Source organism: Dipteris shenzhenensis, chromosome 13, assembly GCF_047967505.1.
Source record: "Dipteris shenzhenensis isolate YYH24624 ecotype China chromosome 13, Dip_SZ_1.0, whole genome shotgun sequence".
Taxonomy (NCBI): Eukaryota; Viridiplantae; Streptophyta; class Polypodiopsida; order Gleicheniales; family Dipteridaceae; genus Dipteris; species Dipteris shenzhenensis.
Window position 1 is genome coordinate 5,660,323 of NC_141608.1, and position 27,431 is coordinate 5,687,753.

Genomic DNA, 27,431 nt, shown 5'->3' on the forward strand with positions numbered 1-27,431 from the left:
AAGACAACCCCGCTAGGCCCCTCCTCTTCAACGAACCAGCCGATGCTGCCCTAGAGATTGGGTCTGTCAGAAGATGACCTCTGAAACTTCTCCAATAGGAAGAATCCCCACAAGGAGAATGGTGCAGCCAAGTCCACCAGGAAAAAGGGAAGGCCAGTAGGCAGAATTACTTCGACATTCTGGGTTCCTCCAATAACCCCTGTGATCATGCTGGTTAAGCTTTTGTCTTGGAACATGCATGGGCTCGGCCTCTGGGATATCATCAGATACTCTACCTTTCACAGGATGTGGACTGCCCGTTATGAGGCGTCGACTACTAGTCCTAGCGTTTTTGAATTACCATGTAGGAAGGCTGCTGTGGAGATCGCCTCCCAGTTGCGTGTTGGCTTGATAAGGTTGTAAGAGTTCGCTTACATATAAGCGTGTTGTATGAGACGTCCCTTGGGACATTTTAAGTAATATACGAGCATACTACATTCAATAATTTTAATTAAAAAAAAGAACGCACGTTGTGGTGTGTATATCCTCTTGGACAAAGTATACTATGTTCTAGCGAGGTGGCTGAATGTTAAGTTACACGAAGCTGGGAGCAACTAGCTGGTGATAAGCAGCAGCTATAAGGAGCAGGCCGGCCAACCTCCATAGCTAAGTAGCTGATCACGTTCACGGATCGCTTAATGAGTCGTGGCCAGATTGGGGTTATGGATGTCAAGATTAGCAGTCTCATCAGTGATCACTCCATATATTGGCATCGTAGCGATGTATGCAGCCAACATCTGAATGATAGTAGGCACGACAAATCTCATGGATTTCGAGATCCTCCTCCTCCAAGGTCATATTGATCAATGATAGTATCACTCGCACTACTCGCTCGCCCAGCTAGTTTGAGAATGGATCCCAATGATTACGCTCGGGAGAATCACTCTACATATCTGCGAGCGCGATCGCTGAAGCCTGAAATTAGGATCTGCGGCGTCGAGCGGGGCTGCGGGTGTACGCATGAAGAAGCTTGTAGCCATAGCTTTTGTACCGGAGTTTCTCGATCAGCAGGCTTTACGTTATAATCACGGCCACTGATCCTGATTCCTGAGTCGTGCTCAGTCACGAATCAGTAAGTACGTCTTCCATGATTGGCAATTCCGTTGCAAAGTGGATGCTTTGCGGCATTATGTGTATATCGGGATTCGGCACACTGGGGAGGGCGTGGAGGCGCAGTTTTTGCATGGCGGACTGCAGCTTTTGTGAGCGCTTGTGCATGGACAGGAATCTCTGTGTTCAGTCCAAAGAGTTACATCTCTAGGCTTCGTCTTCACGCGTTACCTTCAAGAGCTGCGCAGGCGGCAGTGATTGTGCCATGTCCCGGGCAAAGAACGACGCAGGAAGCTGAGAGAAAGAGAGGGATCAGAGAGCGGGAGGGGGGATGGAGTGGGAAGAAGAAGAGGCATAGGAGTGGTTGTGTCGTCTTTCCTCCCAAAATGGGGAAGCGGATCGAGACGCTCTAAGGGGCCGAGGAGCCGGAGCTGGAGCATTGCAAGGTAGGGCCGGCGAGCTGGTCGAAGGTGAGCAGCATCTCCTTGCGTAAGAACGGGCGAGATCAGACAGAAAATAAGTGGAGCGGGCAGGGAGAGCGGCAGCAGGCAAGGAGCAGACGATTCTTCGCAAAGAGTGAGTCAAGGCTGCGGGACAGGAGAGAGATCGAAGGCTGGAGTGAAGCAGTGGTTATGGAGGAGCAAGGAAAGCTGCGGCGAGGCAGGCGAGGAAGCTGAGCGAGCATCGACGAAGAGGAAGAAGAGGAGGACATCGCCGGCGAGGGAAGCTCAATCAAGCAACATGCAGCAGCAGCAGCAGCAGCAGACGGAGCAAGGAGACAGCCATAGCCAGAGCATCATCCGAGCTCCCGTCCCCCTTCGTCCAAGGCTGGCGCCATCGTCGTCGTCTCCAGCCAGCCCGGCGCTAAGGATTCTGTTCGAGCGCGAGCACGAATCGCTGGTGCAATGGCAGCGGCACCTCTTCGAGAGCTACGCGGAGGAGATACAGAAATCGATGGGGAGGATGTTGAAGAGCTACCTGCGCGACTACTGCCGGAAGAAGCTTGGCTATGGTGAGCAATGGCGGAAGAAGCTTCATTCCGGCAATGGCGAAGACGAAGATGACGACGGAGACGACGACGGAAACTCAGAAGAGCAGCTCGCTCTCAAGGCCTTCGCCGAAGCTCGAGATGCTGTGATCAGCGTTCGCGAGCTCTCTCACCGGATCGTCGAGCACCACGCCTGGCTCGCTTCCGACGTGAATCCCACTCGCCTCGAGCTCATGAACCTCCGGTACGCTCGTAATCCTTACGTTGTGCTCCGCGAGGCTATGGAGCTCACGCAGTTCGTCCGTTCCTTCGTCCTCGACCTCGCCTCCGCCATGGAGCTCAACCATGGCGTCCCTTGGCCCCTCGCTCGCAAGGCCGACTCCTCCGATGTCTCTCCCGCCTTCCTCAACGACCTGGTAATCCTTCAATCCTTCCCTCTCTCGCGAGCTTTGCTTCCTTGTTGCTGATTTCTTCCTCGCTTCGACGTCCTGCTGCGACCTTTGCTTCCTTGCTTTCTTCGTCGTTGCTTTCTTCCTCAAGGAAACTGGTAATTCATTCTTGCTTTCTTCGTCAACGAACTGGTAATCCATCTCTCCACCTTTGCTTCCCTTGCTTTCTTCGTCAATTAATTAGGAGCTGCTAATCCATCTCTGATTTGCTTTCTTCGTCAAGGAACTGGTTAATCCATCTCTCGATGTCCTTTGCTTCGACCTTGCGTCTTTGTTGCTTTCTTCGTCAAGGAGCTCGTAATCCATCTGCTTTCTTCGTCAAGGAACTCCTTTGCTTCATTGCTTTTCTCGTCAAGGAGCTCGCTTCCGAACCGCAATTGCCTCGTTGAATCATCCCGCTTCTGCCCTTACTGTCTGCAAGCCTCCAGCTGCAGGACTTCCTTCACTTCGATTTGTAATCCATCTCTCGACCTTTGCTTCCTTGCTTTCTTAGACCTGGCTTCGACCTACCAGCTTCCACGGTCGTATGTTTACAATCCTTTGCCAACTCGTTAAATGAGCAAGCTGCGCCCCCGTCCAGCTACATGACTTCCATCACTTCGATTTGCACGTTACTTGACCATCTCCCTGCTTAAATTTGCATATCGTTCTCTTTAATTTATCTTGGTATAGGAGAATGATTTCGCTTCTTTCTGGCGAACCTTTTGTTACCTTCCACATTGTCAACAGTTGCAAGATGCAAACCTAATCACCTGCAATCGGCTTTGTTTTCTTCTCGATGCAGGCAAGTTCAATGCTGCCTCCAGCATTTTCGACGGACGATAAAAACAAGGAAAGCCCATAACGTTCTAATAGAGCTCATCACTTGGATGACAAGTAAGCTGGATATAGCAGCCAGAGTGACAAACGTTGCACTTGGCAAACTTTTTGATTGAGTGAGAGAATTGAGAATATATGTCAATTGCAGCAGCTGCAGGGGATGTTTTCTTAGGGCCTTCGTTGCATGCTGTCTACACACTGTTCTTTCCAGGTTCTCTGCTACTTTGTTAAAATGCAATCCAGTAAACCTATAACATTGCTAAAAGGAAGCTATCTGGTTTAGTCTTAAGTTTTAATAGATTTTAAGTTTGCAGATGCAATATATAATATAGATATGAGCACTTTGCTGGCTTTTGTTCTTGCTGCGGTAAAATGATTGTTTCAGATTGCTGAGTTAATTTTTTAAGGCTTTAATACAGTGTAAGAAAACAACATTTGCGCTTGTATCAACAAGGTGGGGATCCCACTAAGGCCCTAAGGCCCTGCTTTGGAATGTGCTATGAAGCTATGTTTTGTGTTTGCCCACCAACTTGCATGTCATCACTCAAAATGTTGGTCCAAATGTGATCCAACTAGAACCATAGGTAGTTGTTGGTTGCAATATCATTTTGAAATGGTCCATCATTTGTTGTAGGTTTGTTGATTCAAGTGTCCTTTTGTACACATCTATGTTGAAGTCACCTAGCAATATTGTTGGAGAGTTTGTTACAAATGTGTTTGTAAGAATATTTTGAAGGTATGATATGAATTTGTTGTATCTTATGGACAGATGTCTGTATATGTTGAAAATTGTAAAGTTTTGTTTGTTTGTGGTTACATCAATTGATGTGACTTCTCTTCCTTGTTCTATGTATTTACTAATGTTCTTTATTGTGATCCTTTTATGAATTAGAGTGCATGTTCTGGAGTGAGAGTGATTTCCTATGACATTAAATGTATTACGAATGTTACAATATTAAGATGGGTTTCTTGTCCTTGTTTCTTGCAAGCGAATTGTATAGGTTTGTAGTTTACTTAATTATGTCACTTGCGTATTTTGAGAGTGACCTTGTATTGAGTGATTGGATAAGCATTGTGCAAGTTTCCTTTTAACATTTCAATTTTGTTTTAGCTATTGTGTTCCATTGGGCTTCTTGTGTAACACGTGCCATCTCTTTCTAAACCTCATTTTCCACGTTGAAGTTGTTAGCCTCAAGGGGTTCCGACAAGTATTAAGTTCTCTATTTTCTTTACACGTAATAAGGTAGTGTATGTCAAGCCGTGTGAACGAACTCCTTTAGGAGAAAATGCTACCTTCTCTAATGTTAGTCCTTGGGCTCTATGGATGATTCTTATGGCGGCTGCTGGGTTGAAAAGAAATTGTTCACGAGTAAGGATGCTTGTTTTTATGGTCCTATTTGAAGTTCTTTTATAATTCTAAAGATTGGAGTCCATTAGTTTTGATATGTGGTTGGAAAGCATTGATATTATTATTTCTAGTTTGTACTCCAATTTCTTTTAGGGAACAGTATCCATGGTATGTCTTTTCCCATGTGAGTTGACATTGTCATGAAGATTCCATCTGCTCCATTGACTAATCCATCTTGTTGGTTGATGTTTCATGAACATAGCTCCACAAGCATGCCTTCGTTTATTTCAATGGTAGTACATAGGCCACTTGTGTTTCTCAGGTCATCTAATATCCTCCCTTTATTGTAAATTGTTTCGGAGAAGTGATCTATTGCTTTAAGAATGTGTTTCTTCCCTGGTGATATTTTTAGTATGCATTCATTATGTTTATTCATTTGAAAGTTTGTGTAGTGTAAGTGGGGGAACGTGTGATCTTATGGTATAGGATGCAACCACATGTTATTGATGTACTGAATTTGTTCAGGTGTGTGCATGCAATTCCTGAAAGAGTTAAGAGCATTGGTGAAGATGCCATCACTTTGTCTCATAGTGGATTTGAGTTCATAACACATGGGTTTTGTGTGCCAATATGTGTTAGCAGTGCTCTCTAACTCATTGGTGTTTTGTTTGAAAACCCAAGAGCCTTTTACTAGCTTTGCTTGATAAAAGTCACCACAGGTAATGACATCAACATTTCCAAAATAATCATCATGGTTCCTTGTAAATATACGCATTCTAAGGTCTGCAATTTTTTTCAACTAGGGAGATCTCCTCAAAAAGAATTAGTTATAGTTGAGGATATAGTACAGACAATGTGTCTAGTTTCTCTTTTCAGACTGAAGTAAGGTTTTTGCTATGTATCGATAAGTCAAAAGCAGAGTGGATTGTCTTTTTGTTGATATGAAATGAAGCTTTTCCTGTTAATGCGAGCATAAGAACCTTAGGCAAGTTGAAATCTATGTTGTGAATTACTTGGGTATAGTGTCTTAGCAATCCTTGCACAATTAGGAGGAGGAATGTTTTGCCTATCAAGAACAAATGTATTCTCTCTGTTGGATGTATTCCCTTATGCAACATAATGTCGTCAAACAACGAGCGTTGTTCTTTGTTTAATGATCATATTCTTTTAAAGTTTTCTGTGTTGTCAAGAAGAAATTGCTTTTTCACAAGTATCATAAAGCCATCATTCCTTGTCTCCTTAGTCAATGAAGGCATGTCTAATGTAATATCATATGCAATTTCATCTTTATGTAAGTATTGTCATACATACTAGTGTTCTCTTCTTCTTGGAGTTTCAAATCTTCAAGTATTTCCTCGTATTGTATATTTTGATTTTGATCAAAATTGAATTTCTTTTTTTCCTCTTCTATAGTCGATTGGTTTGTAAAATAAGCATTTTTTCCAAGATCCATGCTTTAGTAGTTCCTCATTCTCATCGCCCACGAAAGAATACTACAGTATTATTTGTTCACGGAAGTAATTATATGGGTCCTTGAACTTATTGAATTTAACAAATCTCAAGATCTTTGGCTTGCTTCTTTTCTTCGAGCTGTTATTGTTATGGTTGCATTCAGATGCAAATATAGCATGGTAAACACATTGCCCATTTGCTGTCTTTTGATGTATTCGTCGATTATTATCACATCAAATATTAGTTGAGTCATTATCTAGCTGAAGATCTTTTTCCTTGCGCTTCAAGATAAATGCTCTTTTTTGTTTCTCATTTGTGTTGATGAATTGAAACTCTCTAAATGATCTTGTAATGGCAAGGACAAAGCAATAGATGAAACTAGTCATGCACTCATTTGCTATGCATGAATGAACGCATTGCCCATTTTAAGCAATCTTACTTGAGTCGAACTATTTTCTTGCATGTACATCTTTGTTTTTTTTTGCAATCTTTGTGTTTTTGAATTGTCCATTTTTGTGATGTATGACATGCAATATGATGTTGCAATGTATGGATCCGTAAAAAACTGCATGTCCATCCTAGATTGCTATTAAAAAACTAATTTTTTTATTTAAGGCATTTGTGAATATGTCTTTAGGCTCACGTTTTAGGAACAATGTTGGGTTTTTAATGTTTGACTTTAATGAAACTATATATGATTGTATGAACTTGACATAGCCATTCAGAGAAGGACATGTTTGTTTCAAGTGGCAAATGTTCAAGTTCATTTTGTACTCTTTTTTTGTATTTCTTTATTTGTTAATATTTCTTTTTCTTCTAAATTTATAAGTATCATTATTTTATGTAATTGTGGTTTAGGGTTTTGAAATTGATAAGTGTTATACTTTCTTTAAGCACATGTCTTCATATGCCTATGTGTTTGTATCTCTTACATATTGTTATTCAAAAACTTTTTATCATATGTCATATACTTTTTTTTAGCACATGTCTTTGTATGCCTTATGAAGAGAGTGGGAGAGAAGTAAGGAGTCTCACTTACAGCTTTCTCATATACATAATTGGGGAATATACACAAAGGTGGAGGGTGAAAACAGTTTTCCTCTTCACAGTTGTGAAAGCCAAAAGAACTCTCTCTAAGTACAAAAGGAATAGGTGAACCCTATATGTGGGTCTCAAACCAAACTTAGCTAACTAAGGTGGCATACTAACTGAGCCACTAACTAGAGTACATAAAGATAGCTGTCATCTAGCTATTATTCATGGGCGGTGTATCAACCGCATCTGTAGCTAACAAGTCGGTGACATAAATGCATAACGGTCACCCTGGCATATCACGAGTGGAGCTTGATATCTCAACACTTTCCCTCGAGCTCAATCCCAATTCCTGCACACTAAGCAGGTCTCTGAACTTGCACAGCTTCTCTGTACCCAATGCCTTCGTGAATATGTCAGCTATATAAACTAGATCAATAAAACCTACTAGAACCTTCTCCCGCATATAGTGATAATGCACCTCAATGTGCTTTGTTCTAACTTGATAGACTGGGTTATTTGCCAAGTGTATACTGCTCATGTTGTCACAATAAATGACAACTAGCCCATCCGTAGACTAATGCATATAATAAAGTAGCTTATACAACCAAGCTGCCTCATATGTAGCCATTGCTGCACCCCTGTACTCAGCCTCTGTGCTTGACAAGGCAACTGTAGGCTGTTTCTTACTACTCCAAGTGACTGCAGCACTCCCAAAAGAGAATACATATCCATTGGTAGATCGTCTATCAGAAATACTACTAGCCCAATCAGCATTAGTGTATCCATGCAATTATATCTGAACCCCAGTCTCATAAAATAGTCCATACTACAATGTGGACATCACATACCTCAGTATGCATCTAGCCACATCCAAATGCGGTTTCCTTGGAGCCTGCATAAACTAACCTACCAACCCAACAGCATAGCTCAAATCTGGCCTGGTAATAGTTATATAAATCAAACTTCCTACTATGCGTCTGTACATAGTAGGGTCTTCTAGAAGCTCACCTGTATCTGCGCTCAACTTCACATTCTGCTCCAAAGGAACTGAAATAGGCTTATAGCCTATCATCCCATATTTAGATAGCATGTCCAATCCATACTACCTCTACAAGAGCCATATCCCACTTGTGGATCTAATCACCTCAATGCCCAAGAAGTAACGCAGCTCTCCTAAATCCTTCATCTCAAACTTCTGCTTCAATAGCATTCTCACATGAAGGATATCTTCATCACTATCACCTGTGATGATCAAATCATCAACATAAATGACAAGCACCATAATACCTTTCTCTGTTTTTCTCACATAAAGTGAGAAATCTGCCTTGGAAATCTGAAAGCCAATAGTGACAAGATACTGTCCTATCTTGTCAGACCATGCTCTAGGTGCTTGCTTCAAGGCATACAAGGCTTTCTTCAACCTGCAAACAAAATCAAGATGAACAGCATGAACATAACCTGGTGGCTACTCCATATAAACCTCTTCTTGCAAATCACCATGCAAGAAGGCATTCTTTACATCCATCTAATGTAAAGACCATCCCTTTGATGCAGCCATAGCAATGACTACTCTTACGGTTGCCATCCTTGCAACTGGACTGAATGTTTCTTCATAATCAATGCCATATATCTGTGCATACCCCTTGACAACTAATATTGCCTTGTATCTATTCACAAAACCATCTGCATTGTGCTTCACCTTATAAACCCACTTGCAGCCAACTGCATTCTTGTCTTTAGGCAAAGACACCAATTCCCATGTAGCATTTACTTCCAAGGCATCCATAGATTTCTCCCGTTTTTATTTTCCCATGGCTTGCTCAAAAGAAGTGGGTTCTGGTTCATGTATCACTTTGACCATATAGGCATGATGAATGGCTATAAATCTAGCATATTTCAGCCTATCCACAAGATACCTAGCTCTAGTAGACCTGTGCAAAATAGGTTCACTAGGTACCAGGTGCTCTCAAAACATCCCTTGTCTTCCTTACTCCATGTGTAACAATAGAAGGAATACCCAAATCATCATCAAGGCTCTGTTCTGAGCCACTGGATTCACCATCCACATAAAAGTGACCTGCATTCACATCAACCATGGGCTGATCTACTTTCTCTTTTCCTTTTCATGATACTTACATACCACTATCTGCATTGCTTTGAGGAGATTCTCATGATCTCAATTTTCCTGTCCATGGTGAACTATGTGAACCACTGCTAGAGGACACTATAGGTCCACTAATGTTTTGTGATTGCTGATGTGAATTTTGTGCAGCATTACCATTTTGTGCATCTACATTGTCAATCACATTTATTGGTTTATACCAGCTGCTCATCTCATCAAAAACATCTCTACTTACTATAAACTTACGAGTAGAAGGGTTATAGCATCTATACCCTTTCTACTGCAAAGAATAACCAATAAAGATGCACTTCTCAGCTTTTGGATCCAACTTGGATCTTAACTCATCTGGCACATGAACATAGGCAATGCAACCAAAAACTTTCAAATGATAAATATTTGGTTTCCTACTAGTATACATCTCCTCTGGCATCATGCCATGTATTGTTGCAATGGGAGTCTTGTTCATTATGTAGACTGCTGTAGCAACTGGTTCAGCCCAATAACAATCTGGTAGTCTTTTTCATTGAGCATGGCATGAGATTACTCTCCAATATGCCTGTTTTTCCTTTTGGCAAGTCCATTTTGCTATGGGGTATGACTGCATGAATATTGCTGCTTTATGCCATGCTCCTGCAGGAACCTTGTAAACTCTTTTGAGAGGCACTCTCCCCCTCCATTTGACCTTTATTTGCAGGCCTGTTTCCTTCTCAACCATAGCTTTAAAAGCTTTGAAATGCCCAAACACTTCACTTTTCTTTTTCATAAAATACACCCAAACTTTTCTGCTGTAGTCATCAATAAAAGTGACAAAATAATGATAGCCTCCAATAGATGCAGCTTTAGTAGTCCACACATCAAAGTGGATTAATTCCAATGGCCTCTTACTCTCTTGAACATGTTTAGGAAATGGTTTCCTTGGTTTTCCAAATTGACAGGCTTCACATACCTTGTGCATTTCTGCAACCTTGAACTTAGGCAATTGTGCAACAATATTTTGGGCCTGCATTAATTTAAGTCATCGTACATTAACATGACCAATGCATTTATGCTAGATATCAATATCTGTAACTACACTGGTCCCATGTGCAAACATTGTTGCACTCAATTCAAGCATGTCCGCATCCAATGTAAACATCCTGCCCTTCTTCTTTCCTTTTGCTATCAAGCGACTTTTGTTTTTCATATCCTCAACAAAGCATCCATGAGGATTAAATTTGACCTACAAGCCCTGCTCAACCATTTGACCAATAAAAACCAGGTTCTTAGTGATATTCGGGACATGAAATACATCAAATAGGTATTTATTTTTCCCATCCTGTATAGACAAAGGAATTTTACCAATCTGCACAATAGGATGTGCTATATCATCACCAGTCTCCATAAATCCTGGTCTTTTCATTTTCCTTGCATCCTACATCCATCCTGCATGACCTGTCATATGGTTTGATGCACCTGAGTTAACATACCACACATCATTTCTTTCTTTTGCACTTGTCACAAAATTGATCATGTGCTGCACCATAAACAAATGCTCATTTCTGTCATCACCCTGTCTACTAGAGGGTGCATAATTGCCTTGCTACAATTTTCCAGCCATGATGTCATTCTACTTTTTATAGCACTCTTTAACCATATGACCCATTTTACCACAGTAGTAGCATTCAACATTGCTGTTTGCATTTTAGCCTCTCTGCCATCCACCACGACCTCTTTGGCTCCCCCTGCCTCTAAAGTTACCACGTCCTCCTCCATAGGACTAGTTTTCTTGAATTTGCTGCATATTCTGATTTCTGCCACGGCCTCCAGATCGGCCTACTCTACCTCTGCCTCTACCTCTTTCAACATTTGAGTAGAAGACAGTTTCTTTTAAAGTTCCTCCTAAAGAAGATGCACCACCATTTCTCTACTCTTCAGAAATTAGAAGAGCAATCAACTGCCCAAAATCAGGAAAATTCTTACGGATGGCAATTTATGCCGGAACTATGCATAATCCTTTCCTAGACCATTCAAGGTCACAAAAACTAAATCATCATCTTCCACTGACAACCCAATGGAAGCAAGTGCATCTACAATCTTCTTCACCTTCATGTGGTAGTCATTGATGCTCATATTTTCTCTCCGCACATTATGCAACTCCTGGTTGAGCTACATTTTCCTCGCTTGCGTATTTGTGCTATACATTTTTGTCAAAGTATCCCATGCCTCCTTCGGCATGCTTGCATCCTGAATATGCACAATCATAGAATCTAAAATACTGATAGACAGCCACTACATAACTTTTCTGGATCTCCCATGGCAGCCTTTAAATGCCTGCAACTCCTGTTGATAAGGAATATTAGGAATAACTGGTTCTTGTTCAGCTCCAATAATGAACTCCCAATAGCCTTTTCCCTTAAGGAAATTCGTCATTCTAAACTTCCATGCTTGGAAGTTTTTCTTGTTAAGTTTTTCTTGTTAAGTTTTTCAGTGACTATCTATGAAAGAGCATCAGACGCCATTACAAAACACTGTAAAAATATTATCACTACAAAAAACAAAACTTCTGCCTCACAAGAGCAAATCTATAAAACTGATGAAAGTGGTAACGATTATCAACAGGCAATAAGAATTATTCTATCACTCCCAATATCTCTGTGCATAGGCATACGATGCAAGTTCTGTGGCAACTTTTCACTGATTTGCAGAATAGTGGTCACATAGCAAAAACAAGGCGCTTTTCTGAGTGCCTACGAAAAACTTCCGCCACCAAAACGGGCCCCAAAATGGCCTCGAATCAAAAAAATAATGTCACCAAGGGCTTTGCCTTCATCCGTAGCATATGCTGCCCTCTCGCCACACTGCGAAGGGTATCCCAATCTGAGACAGTGCACTCTTGCACTTTCCGACTATGCTACCTACAGAGATTTGCTCCCAAACTCGAAAAAGGAAAGCAACACTGATCCTCTTACTAAGACACCGTGTACTTGGTTTGCTTTCTTGAGCTCCTTACCACGAATCGAGCTCTGATACCATGTGAAGAGAGTGGGAGAGAAATAAGGAGTCTCACTTGCAACTTTCTCACATACACAATGGGGGAATATACACAAAGGTGGAGGCTGAAAATAGTTTTCCTTTGCAAAAGCAGTTCAAATTGTATCAAAGAATAGAAGACATAGTGCCTAGAAAGCATCCATAAGGAGTCGAGGAATCGCACGTTGGTTGCAAGCTAGAGTGAGAGAAGGGAGCAACAAAAGCTATGGTGTAATTGTATATAGATATGAAATGAATATATTGCTTATTTTGACCACAATTTGTGTACTCACTCTTAAATATCTTGCTTATTTTGACCATAATTTTGTCCTCTCTTGGAGTCCAAGGTTTCTATGAGGTAATGAGGTTGAGGAAGGTGGGGACATGGTGAAGGAGGGGGAAGAGAAGGGAGGGGCATGGGGCGAGGCAAGGGGGGGTGGAGTGGTAGCAAGGGTGGGGGGAGGGGCAGGATGGGGGGTATGGGGGAGGGCGACAAGTGTGGGCATGGCAAGTAGGGGGGAAGGTAACAGGGGGGAGGGCAACAAGGGGGGGAAGTGGAGGGTTTAGGGCGGGGACAAGGGACATGATGAAACCCTAAACATAATTAAAAGGGGTGTCAAAAGATGATGGGCCTATATAAAACGTTTTTAAAAACCCTCACTCTGATTATTCAATGGCGTAAGTAAAGAACACTGCTAGACCCATAGGACGCTACCTCTACCCTTCCTCCTCTAGCTCCACCACACCTCCATGGCATCTGTGCACACAAACCTATCTGAGTCCATTGGCGCCTCATCTATCTATCGTGAGCCCTCCCCTAACTCCTGTGAGAACTCCCCCGAGTCTCGTGAGCCCTCCCCCAAGTCCGGTGAGCCCACTCCCCAGTCTTGTGAGCCTTCTCCTCCTCCCAAGTCCCATGAGCCCACTCCCTAGTCTCGTGAGCCCACTCCCAAGTCCCAAGAGCATGAGCCTTCCCCTCAGCCTTTCCCTCAACCTTCCCCTTAGGTTTCCCCTTAACCTTCCCCTCAACCTTCCCCTTCGCCTTCCCCTCCCCATGAGAGCACTCCCCCGATCGAGCAAAATGTATTTGAGAACCTCCCTTCCCCTCCCCATGAGAGGACTCCTCCGATCAAGCAAAATGTATTTGAGAACCTCCCTTCCCCTCAGCCTTCCCCTCCCCATGAGAGGACTCCCCCGCATGAGCAAAATGTGAGGGGGATTCAGAGGAGGATCAACACAAAGAAGAGCATCGTAAGAAATTCAAGGCAATTAGGTCATGGAACCATGCTCGGGTACCTATAAAGCCTCCACCAAGAGTCAGGAAGCCATACAGAGCAAAACCAGGAGCGCGGGCCCTAAGGGAGATCAGAGAGATGTAGAAGAACACCAACAACCTGATCCCATGTGCTCCCTTCCAACATGTGGTACAGGAGATAGCACAGGGGTACAAGGACAATGTGCAATTTACCACAGAAGCTGTGGGGGTGCTCTAGGAGGCTACGGAGCAAGTGACCACCTCTCTGTTCGAGGATGCCAACTTGTGTACCATCCACGCAAAGCGTGTCACAGTTATGGACAAGGACATGGCTTTGGCAAAGCGGCTACGGAGTGACCCAAGCTTGAAGCCCTAGATTCTCTTGGAGCCCACCCTTAGGACTTAGACTACCCTCTACCCTTGAAGGCACTATCTTGTATCTGAGGCCCAAGGGCCGATTTTTTTTAATAAGATATATCCACATTCTCTACACTATCGCATTGTCGTGAATTCTCCATGTTTATGACTGAAGTTACTATTCATTTTAATGTAACTTTTGACAACTGTAAAATCCTGGAGGAATTTCACCCTGGCACAGAAGGGAAAAGTGTACGGGATGTCATGAGGAGCCTAGAATGCCTAAAACCCACCACAGCACACCTAGCGACGTCCTGAACACTTTTCCCTTCTGTGCCATAGTGAAATTCCTCCAGGATTTGATAGAAATGAACTTTCGATACCCAGAATTGGTGAACATCATACTAAATTGGCTAAAAATGCATGAAATTAACACAATTAAAAGGATGGAGAAAATATATCATCAACGACTTAAACAAAATACAATGGAATAAATACGAGCAACGATGACTTAAAACAAATAATAAAGATATGTAGTCATTAAGGTCATGTATCCATTGAAATATATGTTTATATTTACAAAAGGCCTCACAAGCTATCTTTCTTCTTCACTAGTTCGAGTACATTGAGAATAGGGATCCTAGATATAAACCTATCTGCAATAGCACTAACATCCTCCTCTCTTTTTGCCAAAGACATAGTTGTTGCCATCAATGCCTTGTCGTGAATGTTTGATCCAAAAGCATTGATAGTAGTAGTATACCAAAATCACTTTGTTGTTGGCATTCCGAGTAATGTTGGAGTATCCAATAGCGCATGACAATGCCTTGCACTTCAGTAGCTCCGAAGGACCTCGAGGAGAAAATTTGTTGTGGAAGACCACAAGGTGCTCTGTGACTTTGCCAAGGTAATGGGCCAAAGAATGATCTCACCCAAATGCGCTGCGAACATTACCCCATCAAGATGAGAATTTATCAAGCTCAAACACATCCTGCAACAATTCAACAAACATTAGAAGACCAACAAAACAAATTATACCGAAAGAACCTCAAAATAAAAAATATTGTTCGAAGTTACCACTATAGCGTCGTTAGCTTCTATCCCTTCCTCATTTGCAATGTTGATGGAACCAAGTGCTGTGTGATGTTCCATTTGGGAGGTGGACGCTTTCTCCTGACCTGTGTTAGAGGTGGAAGCTTTTGCATGAGAGGGTTGTGCATCATATATGGATATGTATGCATCCCTCATGGAAACCAATATCGTGAACCAAAACTCTTTCATTTTTTGGTCTTTGGAACCTAAAACCCCGTGATCTTTGACACGTGTCAACATCGAACCCAAATAGGACTCCGAGTGCCTCATCCTCTTGTAGTCCATAAAGAACCTCTATGTCATGGAGGAATACGTACCCTTCTCCATCGATGATGAGGGGGGTGAAGGACCATAAGTTTGTAAATGAGTCTAGTCTATGGACAAGGAGATCAACAGTTCTACTAGAGGGGGTGTGGGACGATGAGGCTTCTTCCTCTAAATTTGCTTCTTGGAGAAGAAAGATGAATGTCATCTCCCATGAAAGGAATTTAGTGCCTATATTTCCCGTGATCCCTGCTTCTAGGATGTCTTTTCCTTCTACCATCCTAAACCCTTCCTCTATAAGATTATCACAAAATCGGGCCAAGTGCTTTACAAACTTTGGTTCCTCTAGGAACAGATACTTGATGTAATCTATGGGAACCCATCTCTTTGAAGAGTGGTCAAGTGTATAAGCAAAATTTGTGAAATTCTCTTGCATGTAGAGGATGAGATCTAAGAAGTCATCCTTGGCTCGCATATATGTGCCTAGGACATCTAAAGTCCTATCAAACACTAAAAATAGCTCTTGCTCATGACCTGCAAATGCAGTTCGCGAGATGAAATCATGGAACGTAGTTCCAACTAAATCCATGGCAAATAGCAGACTGATGGAGTGAGTAAGTTTTGAGGGTGGGAGTTTCTATGGCTCTCTAAACGTGAAAGTGAGAATGTGATATAAAAAGGGCTCTTACCCCTTTATATATATCAAAACCCAAAAAATTAAAACTAATCATAAAATCCCCAAATTTTTTGAAAAACATTTACCATGAAGTGAAAGGAGAAAACATCAAAAAAAATAACATTTCATTTAATTGTCCATCATCTTTTGAAGCAATAACTAGGAATTAACAAAAAATAAAATGCTCCACTAGTCAAACACATTGTTAGCAATCTTAAAAGTTGTAGGAGGAATGAAATTGGCACTATGCATGCACTTCTCCACACTGCGGTGGCTGATCTTACCACCATTTAAGGTAAAGTAGAAGGACTTTGACATGCCATCCTCCATGACCAATAGGTGTTCTTGCACATCCCTTAGAGTCCATTGCGATGTGACATTCACATTCTTGACATCTCCCTCTTCAACATCAATAGAAAAACTTACCCCCATATTGTCTTCATCAATAGACTCTAGGGGAAGCCACATGCCATTTGTTTTCTTCCAGCACCTATACTAAAATTCTAAATACAACATTGGCATGACAAATGGTATCTAATAACCACATTATCTTTACATGCATGACATTGAAACACATCACCCTTTTGGTCGCCTGACCTGGTTCTCCAATTCATCCCAAGTAAATCTTCAAGAGCATTTTCATCTACATGCTTGCAGGACCAGATAGTTTTTGTTTTATGCATATGTATATTCTGAAACAAAGGAGCAAAAATGTGCAGAGGCATAAACCAAGATATCCTTTCCTATTTGGATCCAAATGTAAACTTCATGGCCATGCCCACATCCTTTGCAATCTTGTTCTTGTACGATTGCAATGTCCTTGAGTCCACATTGCTACAATCCATGTCTTGAAGTTATGGTGGTACAATGGTTTGTAGACGGCCATAGCTTGATGATGTCATTAGAGTATTGTATGTTGCATTATACCAATACACATTCTTCATCCACAAGGAGGCCAACTTCTCCTCTGCATGCATTTGCTTACCTAAATCCTCATGAATCACAGTGAACTTACCTATGAATGATTCAACTAGTTTCCACTCCTCAAAGTCCGAAGGGAAAACATCTACCACCATGAATAAGAGCTCTTAGAAACCAAACACAAAATTTTCAAATGGACTCATTACACTTACAGGGTGAAAAAGGTACATAGATAGAAAGGCTCATAGTGTGATGGTATCCTAGATTGATTGAATGATGGAGGAAGCCGCATATCTTTTCCCATGTAAACATGTTGCACTTTTGCGAGCCATCCTTTCTTCCCAAATTTGAACTTCAAGATGTGTCCCTTCCACTCACGCAAGATATCACGTCTCTTGCTCTTGGGAAGCTTATGTGGACCTTTGGCCGATCCTTTCATCACTATCCAGCCATTTAAGCTGTAGGTGCAAGGGATCCACTCATCCAATGCATTTTTGGTGTTGTGGAAGACACAAGAGGTCACAGCATTGCATGGTCTTGTAGCTTTGCTTAGTTGTTCTATAGCATGTCTTCATACCATTGATCATTTATAGTAATGTTATTGGCCATGTGTAATGGTGTTTTGATAAGAAAATTTAAAGCTTTCATGATAATATAGAGGCACACTTTTCCAATTGCATAGGTTGATTTGTACTCCATTTTCTTCTTAATACCAATGATTATTGAGTGCTCTTCATCTATGAAACGTGGTGGGACACTTATTTTGGATGTGTTTGCAGCCATTACTCTTTACAATGCCTCTAGCCACACTGAATTGTCCATTAAAGCCCAACGCTCTTATTTGTGCACATGCTAGCCTCGTGGCAACCAAGCATTCCTCAATGTCATTCAAAACATCAATTGAAGGTATGTTGGAATTCAATGAAATTTGTGATGGTGTAAAGTACTTAGGCAAGATGTTTTGTTTAATTTCTTTTTTACAATCATGGCATATTCTTGACTCTTTTGGTGTGAATGTGCCTGTACAATTTCCTCTTTTCCTTGTCATCCATTAGTACTCCATTGGTGTATGTGCTTTGTTTTTTGAAAACCATTCTCTCGCACGAAATCAACCAAATGATGGTGTGTCTTGTAATTCTTTTAAATATACTTTAACATGTTTGGAGCCATTACCAAATATGGACATGAAACTTTCATAGGTGATATTGTTATCAAGCAAGATTGTTTCCTCTTCTTTCTTGTTAGTGTTGGTCTTAATTACAGATGGTACATGTTCTTTTGTAATATCTTCTACAATTAATGCATCTAGACTGTTGGATTCATTCGAACATTTCTTTACTTTTGCAACTTTCCGCTTGATGGAAGAGTATGTTATGTTATAAGATGGATATTGCTCTTGCATTGTATTCTTGATTTGCTTAACTTATGGTTGTCCTTCTTGTAAGTATATGGTTTTCAAGACCCTTTATTGTCCATCTTTTTCTTTTATTTGAATGCTCCTTCAATTTGCAAGTGTAAATGTTCATACTAGGGTAAGTAATCACAATTTGCATTGTTACTTTTTTTGAAAGACTATTCAAACTTTCATATTTTGAATACATTGCATTAGAGCCTTCATCAAAGAAATCAATGGTAAGTGTCTATGTGTCAACCAATGTGGAAAAAGCAATGAATCAAAAGGGGATAATATGAAATTATTGTTTTGCAATTTTAAAAAATAAGCTTCCAAACTCGATATATGTGGGAATAGTTTTTCGAATGTGAGTCTTTAAAAAATGACTTCTTCTAATCAGTGAAATCAACACTTTTTGAGGCTATTAAGTCCTTCACCTTGTTAGAAACACATTTGAGAAAAGCGTGAGTACTTATGTGAAATTTCAGATAATATGATAAGCAGAACAAAGCACCCTTATTATTAGGAAATTCATCAATGAATTCAATGTCCATGTTTAAAGAGGCACTTGTTGTGAAATTCTCCATTAATGCTTAGATACCCAATACACAAGCTTGCAATACTTGACTTTGAAGTATTAATGCCTTTTAAATTGTTTGAAATATAAAATCAAATGAAAGATATGTAAACAATTTGATCTTAAACACAATTATAGAAAAGCAAATAAAGAAGATTCTATTGCAAACATAGATGGTTTGAGAGAAAGCATGCTCTCATTACATTGCAAGGAGAAGAGGCTAAATCTCTTTGACTATATAAATCGAGTGACCAATCCATACATGTTTATCAAGAAATGCCCCTCAACTTTCTTATTGAACACAAGTAGGACTTAAGTAAGTGTGTATTCTCGTTAAGAAAATCTACAAAAGTCCGAGGTAGTTTCAAGACCTTATCCACTATTGCATCTTGTAAAATGACATCAATTGGCACTCCTTTTGCAATGCTTATGAGAGATTTAACCTTTGGAATCTTTAACAACAACGAAGATGCAAGAGACCTTCTCTAAATCTTTGGAAACCTTATTGCCTTTGCAAAAGGCACATGCAGCTTCATAAACAGAGAAGTTGATACCCGTAATAGACAAAGTGCCGACTATGTCTCTATAAACCAAAACAACGTCACTTTGTGAATGTAATTTTGAGTACAAAAATCAATAAGAGAGATTAGAAAAAATGTCTTGATCATGAGACAACAACTAGGGAACCTAGTTGCCATAACCAATCTGCTGAATGTGAGTGTTGAAAACTTGAGATAGGTACACTCCAAGGGAAACTTCTTTGACAGGCCTAATAATTGTTGTGTCAAGCATATTGAGTGCAATAGGTTGAGTGTTTTTCTTGTGACCAAATTCGTGTACAATAAATTGAACTTCTCCCAATCTCTTGAACTTTTCTGCAACTTTGACAAAGTCAAAGCATCGGTTGCTCCAAAATGTCAACTACAAGCATGGATCCAAATCAAAATTAGCTTTAACTCATACATATAAGTGCGTGAAATTGTATTGGCACATGCACTGATGATTACATACTGTGATCAAGTCTTCGGTAAGCCCCCCATCCCCCATGATGATTTTGTCTCGTTGCTTGTATGATGCACCAAATTTGATGACTCGCTGCTAGAGTAGCAAGAGGCAATTGGCTACTCTCTCCTTTATTAATGAGATCCTTACAGTTATGTTTGTATTGGGCAATAATCCACTTAGGATATAGTTTAGGCACAACAGTGAAAGAAGAGATTCTCTCTATCCTAGTCGATGGATCAAAAGCTATAGTGTAGTCCATCATGCCACCATCATTCCTAGGATTCTTGGCATGTACATAGAAATTGGATACTCTAATATAGTCTCCTATGAGTAGCCTGACCCATCTATGATGGGTTAGAGGCCCGCTTCGCTGAGTCTCAAGGTGAGATCTTGAAATGTCTTTAATTTCAAGAAATAAAATTTCAAGTTTCAAGACCCCCTCCATCATAGGCACCAGTTAGTTTGGATGCCTCAATCTTAATTAAAGGACACTCTAGGTGATCTATAGATGGCCAACCTTCAATTTTAAAAAGATGGACTTTCCATATTTGTATGTCATTTGTGTTCAATTAATGGGCATTCTTTATGACATGGAGGGGACATTGATTTGTGATTTACCACTTGGTCCAAGAGGAGAAGGTGAAGACCTATTTAGAGAGAGAGAGAGAGAGAGAGAGAGAGAGAGAGAGAGAGAGAGAGAGAGATTGGTATGCTCTAAAGGGGTGAAATTCTACATACATCACTATATTCATCAAGTGTGTCATAGTCAAAGTTGAGTAGCAGCATCCTGAAGCTCCAGGCGAGTGCTCTCAAATCTGTTGCTCGCAGAATACCAAAGCTTGACGTTGCTGCTGCTCCCCCTCTCCTCAATCATATGGCCTTCTCTCCCTCTCCCCTTTGTGCTCTCCTCTACCTCTTGTAGCTCCTCTCAGCCTCCCTACCCTCTCCTCTCAGCCTCTCTGCCCTCTACCTCTCTACCCTGCTCCCTCTTCCCCATTCCATTGATGCCCCCCTTGCCGTATGGCTGTACGGCCTCCTACCTGCCTGCCCTCTCTTCTCCACCCTATTCCCCTAGCCTCTTTGCCCTACCCTCTCCTCCCTAGCCCTCTCTTCCTCTCCACCTACCCTCTCCTCCCCTTCCCTAACCTCTCCTCCTAGTCTCCTCCTACACTCTAGTCTCTGCCTACCCTCTCCTCCCCCTTCCCTCCTTACACCCTCTCCTCTCCCTACCTGTTGCCCCCCTTCTTCCCTTGCCCTCACTCTCTCCCTCCTACTACCCCCTTCGCCCTCTCCCTCTCCCCCCCTGCTATTGCTTCTCCCCTTAGCCCTCACCCTCTCCCTCTCCCTCCCCTTAGCCCTCACCCTCACCCTCTCCCTCTCCCTCTCCCTCCCCTTAGCTCGTACCCTCTCCCTCTCCCTCTCCCTCTTCTTTCCTAGCCCTTCCTAGCAGCACTGTTGGTCGGACTGAGCTTTTCTTGTGTTCGAGTCAGCCTTTACACCTTGATTGACGATGGACCAACCTTCAGCCAATCCTCGCCCACTTCCACCAGACACAAAAACCATCACTTTCACAAAAGACAAGTTGCAGCAGCTCAAAAAAGATACTAGAGCAAGAGAGCTTGACTTTGCTCTTTGCTCGCATCCATGGGTCCCACCCTTCCAGGTTACAGGCCAGGGACTGAATGCTCGCCACTCTACCTAGAGACCTCACAGGGCACTTCAAAGATGTTCGATTACTTGGGCGAGGTTTCTTCCAGATTGTTTTTGACTGCTTGGAGGTAGCACATACAATGCTGCAGACTAGCCCGTTGGCACTGGGCTCCAAGAGGATTTTTTTTAGCCCTTTTTCTTTTGGGTTTGATCCTGTCAAGGAGGACAGTCGGACGACGTCACTCTTCATCAGATTTCCAGGCCTTCCTCAGGTGTACCATCGATTGCTACATTCCATTGGAACCACCTTTGGAGTGGTTACTGAGATCCACCCTCTCCCTGAGATGCCTACTTCAGCAGTAGAGGCAGTCAGGTCCGATGGGGTACTGCGTGTTAGGGTCATCATCTCTGACCCTAACATCTCGGATGACCACATTATGCTTCAGCATCCAAATGGCTTCTTCTTCAGATAGAGAGTCGAGATTGCAGAGGGAGACAGGATCATTGTAGGATTTGTAGCACCCTTGGGCACTTTGCCAGAGATTGCCCAAGGAAAAAGAAAAGACCAAAAAGATCCACGGGTGCACCTCATAGCTTCACCCGACCTAGACCTTCACCATGACTAGTTCCTACCACCTCACATGCTGCTAGACCTTTGTCTTCACAGCCAGGACCATTAGCCTCTCATCTTGGTACTTCTACAACACGGACAAGACAGTCAGTACGTCCTACTTTGGTCATCCACCATTGGGTGCCTATCAGAGTTGGGGATCCAGTACCTCAGGCTACTAATGGGGCCCCGGACCCATCTCTTCAGGCAAGAGACATTCCTATCCTAGTTCCATGTGTAGATGAGATTGCTCCTACCCTTATTCATGTACAGGAGTGCTCACCTAAGGAGAACCCTTCTCCAAAGACCCGTGCCTTACTTGTGAGAACAATGCCAAAGTTGTGGCTGAGGTCATGAACATTCATGTAGAGGTCATTCAGTGACAACCCCCCTCTTCTCTTACACGTTTGTCTTCACCTGACAGAGGTAAGGGGGTTATTGGTTCCACTCCTCCTTCCATAGCACTCCTTCACACTCTTGCACCTTTGCAGGAATTCATTTTCATTTCTTGTAGACTTGACTGAGTTTGAGTCAAAGGAAGTGTTTGTACCCTCTATGCTCAGGGAGCACATCTTTCAGACATCCGTGGACAGAGTTTCCCCTCAACAGGTGTGGGTGTGCTTTCCCCAGTTGACTTCCCTCCTCTTGATAGGAGGAACTTTTTGTAGGAGAGGGCTTTCTCCACAACCAGGTCGGGTAGGATATTCCATTTGGCCTCCTCCTTTCACAGATGAGATTGTCAGTTGGAACGTTCAAGGCCTCGGGGGTGTACCTCATCACCGCCACAGGCAACTGAATCGTAACCAACTTCATCCAGGTGTTACTGGGAGTCCCATGGACATTTTGATGATTCAAGAACACAAATTGGATGTCAGGATTGTGCCAAGTTGGGTAAGCTTCTTTTAGGCCATACTTTTTGGTCACCTGCCTTAGGCACTAGGGGAGGTACTTGCATTTTTGTTTCGTCTTCTATACTCCCCTTTGTGATTGGACACAAGATCATAGTCCCTTCTAGAGCTCAGTGGATTTTACTTTTGATTGGTGGGCGTAAGGTTGGCCTTTTAAATATGTATGCACCCAATTCTAGAGGGGATCATGTCCTTTTGTGGAAGGAACTGCTCTCTTGGTCACATATTGCAAATGCTTGGATTATAGGGGGCGATTTCAACATGGTTGAAATTCCCTCAGACAAAAGGGGTGGTAGAGAAGGTGGAATTCACTCCCTAGAGAGAGCAGCGTGGGATGCCTTCCTTTTTCAATACAGTGGCAAGGATGCTTGGCACGATGATGCTTTTCACACTCAGCCACATTCTCTCCTATTTTCTTGGTCGAACAGGAGGTTGCAAATGCCTACATGCACGGATTGATAGATTTTATGTGGATGATTGGGCTCTTGAAAGAAATGGTACTGTTTGCATTGCAGCTGGGGTGTTCACTTCGGACCATTTTCCAGTGGTTTTGATGGTCTCAGATCCCCATGTGAGGCACCGCTCTGCTAGTGTTAGGATTCCATATTCTTTGTATACAGAGGAGGGCCTTACAGAGACAGTGTTGAGGACCTAGGTATCTCATTTGCAGGATGGGTAGCTTTCTTCTTCGGACTTAGTTGCAGCCCTTTAGTGATTTTTATCTTGCAGTTGCTTGTATCAAGAGGGGTGAGATCTTCAGGCGTGAGATAAGTATTCGCCACAGTAGTTGGCTGCCCTCCAGAGGGAGGAGCAAAAAAGTCCTACAGATGCTTGGATTTAGGAGCGGCTCAACAGCAGTCACTCTTAGATCACAGAGCAGAGTATGCCTTTCATGCCAGAGAGTCCTTTTGGACTCAGACGGGAGGTAGGGTAATCAAGCAGTTCTTCTCTACTCTTGTCCCCATAAATAGTAGGGAGAGCGTCTCACAGCTTGTAGACTCAGACGGAGTTCTTCATACACATCCAGATGCTATCTTATAGGTTGCCACTGATTTCTATGCCTCCCTTCTTCAGCAGATCTTGACACTTAGGCCACAGATGAGGCTAGAGTGGTTATTTGGTAGGGTTGGTGATGATAGGGGATATGATTGTTTCACTTGATGCACCCTTCACCAACGTAGAGTTCAGGACTGCTCTCTCTGCCCCTCACAAGGGCAAGTGTCCTAGTTCAGATGGACTTACCCCCTTATTTTTTATTACTTTTTGGGATCAAATTGGGGATGACATTACCTCAACTCTGGAGGGCATATGGGACTCAGGTGAGATGCCAGACTCACTTACGGAGGGCCTTGTTCATTTGATTCCGAAAGGGGGTTGTAGGAATTTAGTTTCTTAGTGGATACCGATTACCTTGCTGATCTTATTCATGATACACAGACAGGTTTTGTGCATAGCTGGAGCATCTTTGATAACATCTTCTCATTTTGGGAGGCTTCGGATTGGACCATGCATAATGGCCACAAGCTGGCCATTCTACTCTTGGATTTTGAGAAAGCTTATGACAGGGTAGATTGGGACTTTCTGGAGGGCACACTTACTCATTTTGGCTTCTCAGATACTTGGATCAAAGGGGTGTCAGCCCTCTACAGATCATCCTACATCAAGGTTCTGATTGGTGGAGTCAGGGGGGACAAGTTTTAGATTACTAGATCAGTCCATCTGGGCCCTTAGCCCCCTTTTTATTCCTTTTTGTGGTTGAGGCTATGAGCTATTACATTAGAACTCAAGCTGGGATTGTAGGGCTCAGGCTTCCTCTGAGGCAAGAGGATGAGCTCTTAGATAGTGAGTTAGCAGATGATACAGCTGTTTTTTTGAATGCCACCCCACAAACACTGATTTCATTCAGGATGGCATTGGATTTGTTTTGCATTGCGGCAGGTGCACACATAAATTAGAACAAGTCCAATGGTTTTTGGATCAGTGTGATGAGGACGCTCTAGTCTGGGGGATTGACATAGGATTCACTTGGATTCAAAGGGGAGTCCTCCGTCAAGTATCTGGGATGCCATGTTGGGGTGGGTATCTCTCCGGCACAACAATTCGCTCCCGAGTTGGAGAGTATCAGGAGGAAACTCATCTTTTGGAGTTCAGCCAGACTTGACCTTGCATCCAGAGAACCAGGTCTTATTGGCCACTACCTTGTTTGTCTGCTCATGTTGGTGCAGATCTAGAGGTTATATTGCTCAGCTCATGAGACCTATCAGGAACTTCCTATGGAGTGGTTTAGATGGCACCTCAGATGTTGTAGCTAGGGTGGCTTGGGAGACCCTCATTCTCCACACAGGAGAAGGAGGTCTCAATATTATTGATCCGAACTTGCAGTGTATGGCCTTACTCTGCAAGTTTGTAGTACGTGGATTGATGCTTGGACAGGAGCCCGAGAAGGATTTTTTCTCGTGCAGCATTCAATCTTGTGCCCCTTCTCATGGGGGAGATTGGTTGGACAGCAACAAATGGATCTTTACCTCAGCCCATCTCAAATCTCCCCCTTCCCCTCTCATGGCTGCTATTCTAAAAGCTTGGGGTTGCTTCAGAAACACACTTCGCAAAGTTCCACCCAACTCTCATGAAGAAATTCACAAACAACCAGTCATGTGGAATGACTCGATTTTGGATGATCATGGCAGGCCACTTAGAGTGTCACATTATATGCAATGGTCTAGATGGGAGAGGGGACTTGCCTCTACAGTAGGCGCTTGGCAAGCCTTCATGAGACTTTCAAAGGATCAGATACTTTTAGCAGTTGGCCACTTCAAAGGGAGTGCACTCAGGATACAGCAGATACAGGCAGCCATTCCGCCACAATGGATTGATACAGATGACATGCCGCTTACAGAGTCCACTTGGTGGGGAGCGTTTTCAGGGACGGGCATTCCATTATAGGATGCACATGAGGATACCCTTGTCTTTGATGTTCGGTCGAGAGGCAGACTTATCAAATCTTCTGATGATATTCTTTTGGAGGTTGCATTTCAACCGGTCAGGAATGCAGGATTCATGGAGTGGGGCAAGGACTCACAGTGGTATCTTGACCCTGATCCTATTCTCCTTGCGTTGGGGTCTTGGAGACTTTGGCTGTATGGTGGTTCCCCTATTAGGTTCTTGCAATGGGACACAGGGGAGTGGCAATGGATTGATGAGGGGCACTAAGAGAAGAGCTTCCTCTTCTTTTGCTACACAGTTAGAAATGCCAAGAGATTTCAACTCAGCAGTAGAGGTTGGAGGCCCTCTAGAGCGCCATATTGGGATAGTTTTTGAATTTTCACAGTTGTGCGAAAGAACTTTTGGCATAGACTCTGAAAATCCCTCAGGAATAGAAAGATCACTCTCTTCTTTTGGCTTTCTATTCATGGAGGGATTGCAATAAATCTGTGGAGATCCAGGTTCGGGGCTAACTCCTACTTGTCCTCATTGTCACTTGGCAGTTGAGTCAGTACAGCATTGCCTTTACCATGTGTCAGCAATGCACCTCCCTGTACCACGTCCTTGTCTTGCGTGTTCGCTTCTCTGAACCTCCTCCAAGCTCTCCGAACCTATCACGAACCTCCCTCCTCCTCTTTCCAAACCTCCAGAATTACGCCACGTCGAAACCTCTCCTTAAAGAATAGATGTTTAGTACTTTGACAAACTCACCATAGTGTACAACTCATCGATGTGGAGAGTAATATGACCAAACACCACTCTGTCGACAAGATCTACTTTCAAGCACTTTTGACAATTAACATAGAGAGCATGTGAGTGCCATACTTGTTAAGAACTTTTCCATCAAATATGTAATTTTTAATGCTCAAATCGATTTCATGGACTTTAAGAACCTTTACTATAGCTTCTTCCTTCTCATCACATGCCAAATGGTTTAACTCATGTAAGGCAGGAATATATGGCCCATGTTTCTATGCCTACACTACTTGTAGGGGAGTCCTCCTGTACATCAACTACTCTAGGCTTTTTTCCTTCTAGAATTGGGGTCTCAAACAAACATCTTTTTAGGGCACTATTATTGTTTGGGGAAGTGTTAAACATAGGAGGTGGGGAGCAATTCAACAACAATGCAACTCCACCCAACAAAGAAGAACTGGCAACATTAACAGCGATGGGAGATGATTCCGTTGAGAGGACATTCTTCCTCTTTTCTTCATGAGCAATTGTATCTGCTCATAAGCAAAATACTAAAATCAAAACATGGAAAACAAACTTTAAATGTAGATTTTTAAAGTGTGAGTGCATCTTATCTAATTCATTGATTTATAATTCTTTTAATTTGATTATATGTGCGGTGATTATACGTGCAATGATTTTAGTTTTGATTATACGTGCAATGATTGTATGATGAAGCACATGTATAGGGGAGG

General features: G+C 42.5%; 1 protein-coding gene across 1 annotated transcript; it reads left to right on the forward strand.

The window, feature by feature from the left end:
- The first annotated feature begins 1,830 nt into the window (after positions 1-1,830).
- LOC147894952 (uncharacterized) lies at positions 1,831-3,383 on the forward strand. The gene is made up of 2 exons (XM_087384267.1): positions 1,831-2,493; positions 3,311-3,383. The coding sequence occupies exons 1-2, from the start codon at positions 1,831-1,833 to the stop codon at positions 3,368-3,370; spliced, it is 723 nt and encodes a 240-aa protein (XP_087240393.1). The 3' UTR covers positions 3,371-3,383.
- Positions 3,384-27,431: the final 24,048 nt, after the last annotated feature.

Bases quoted from the DNA above. Each gene is read 5' to 3' on its own strand.
- LOC147894952 (XM_087384267.1), top strand. From the start codon at position 1,831: ATGCAGCAGCAGCAGCAGCAGCAGACGGAGCAAGGAGACAGCCATAGC. The intron at 2,494-3,310 runs GTAATCCTTCAA...TTCTCGATGCAG, and splicing joins CCGCCTTCCTCAACGACCTG to GCAAGTTCAATGCTGCCTCC.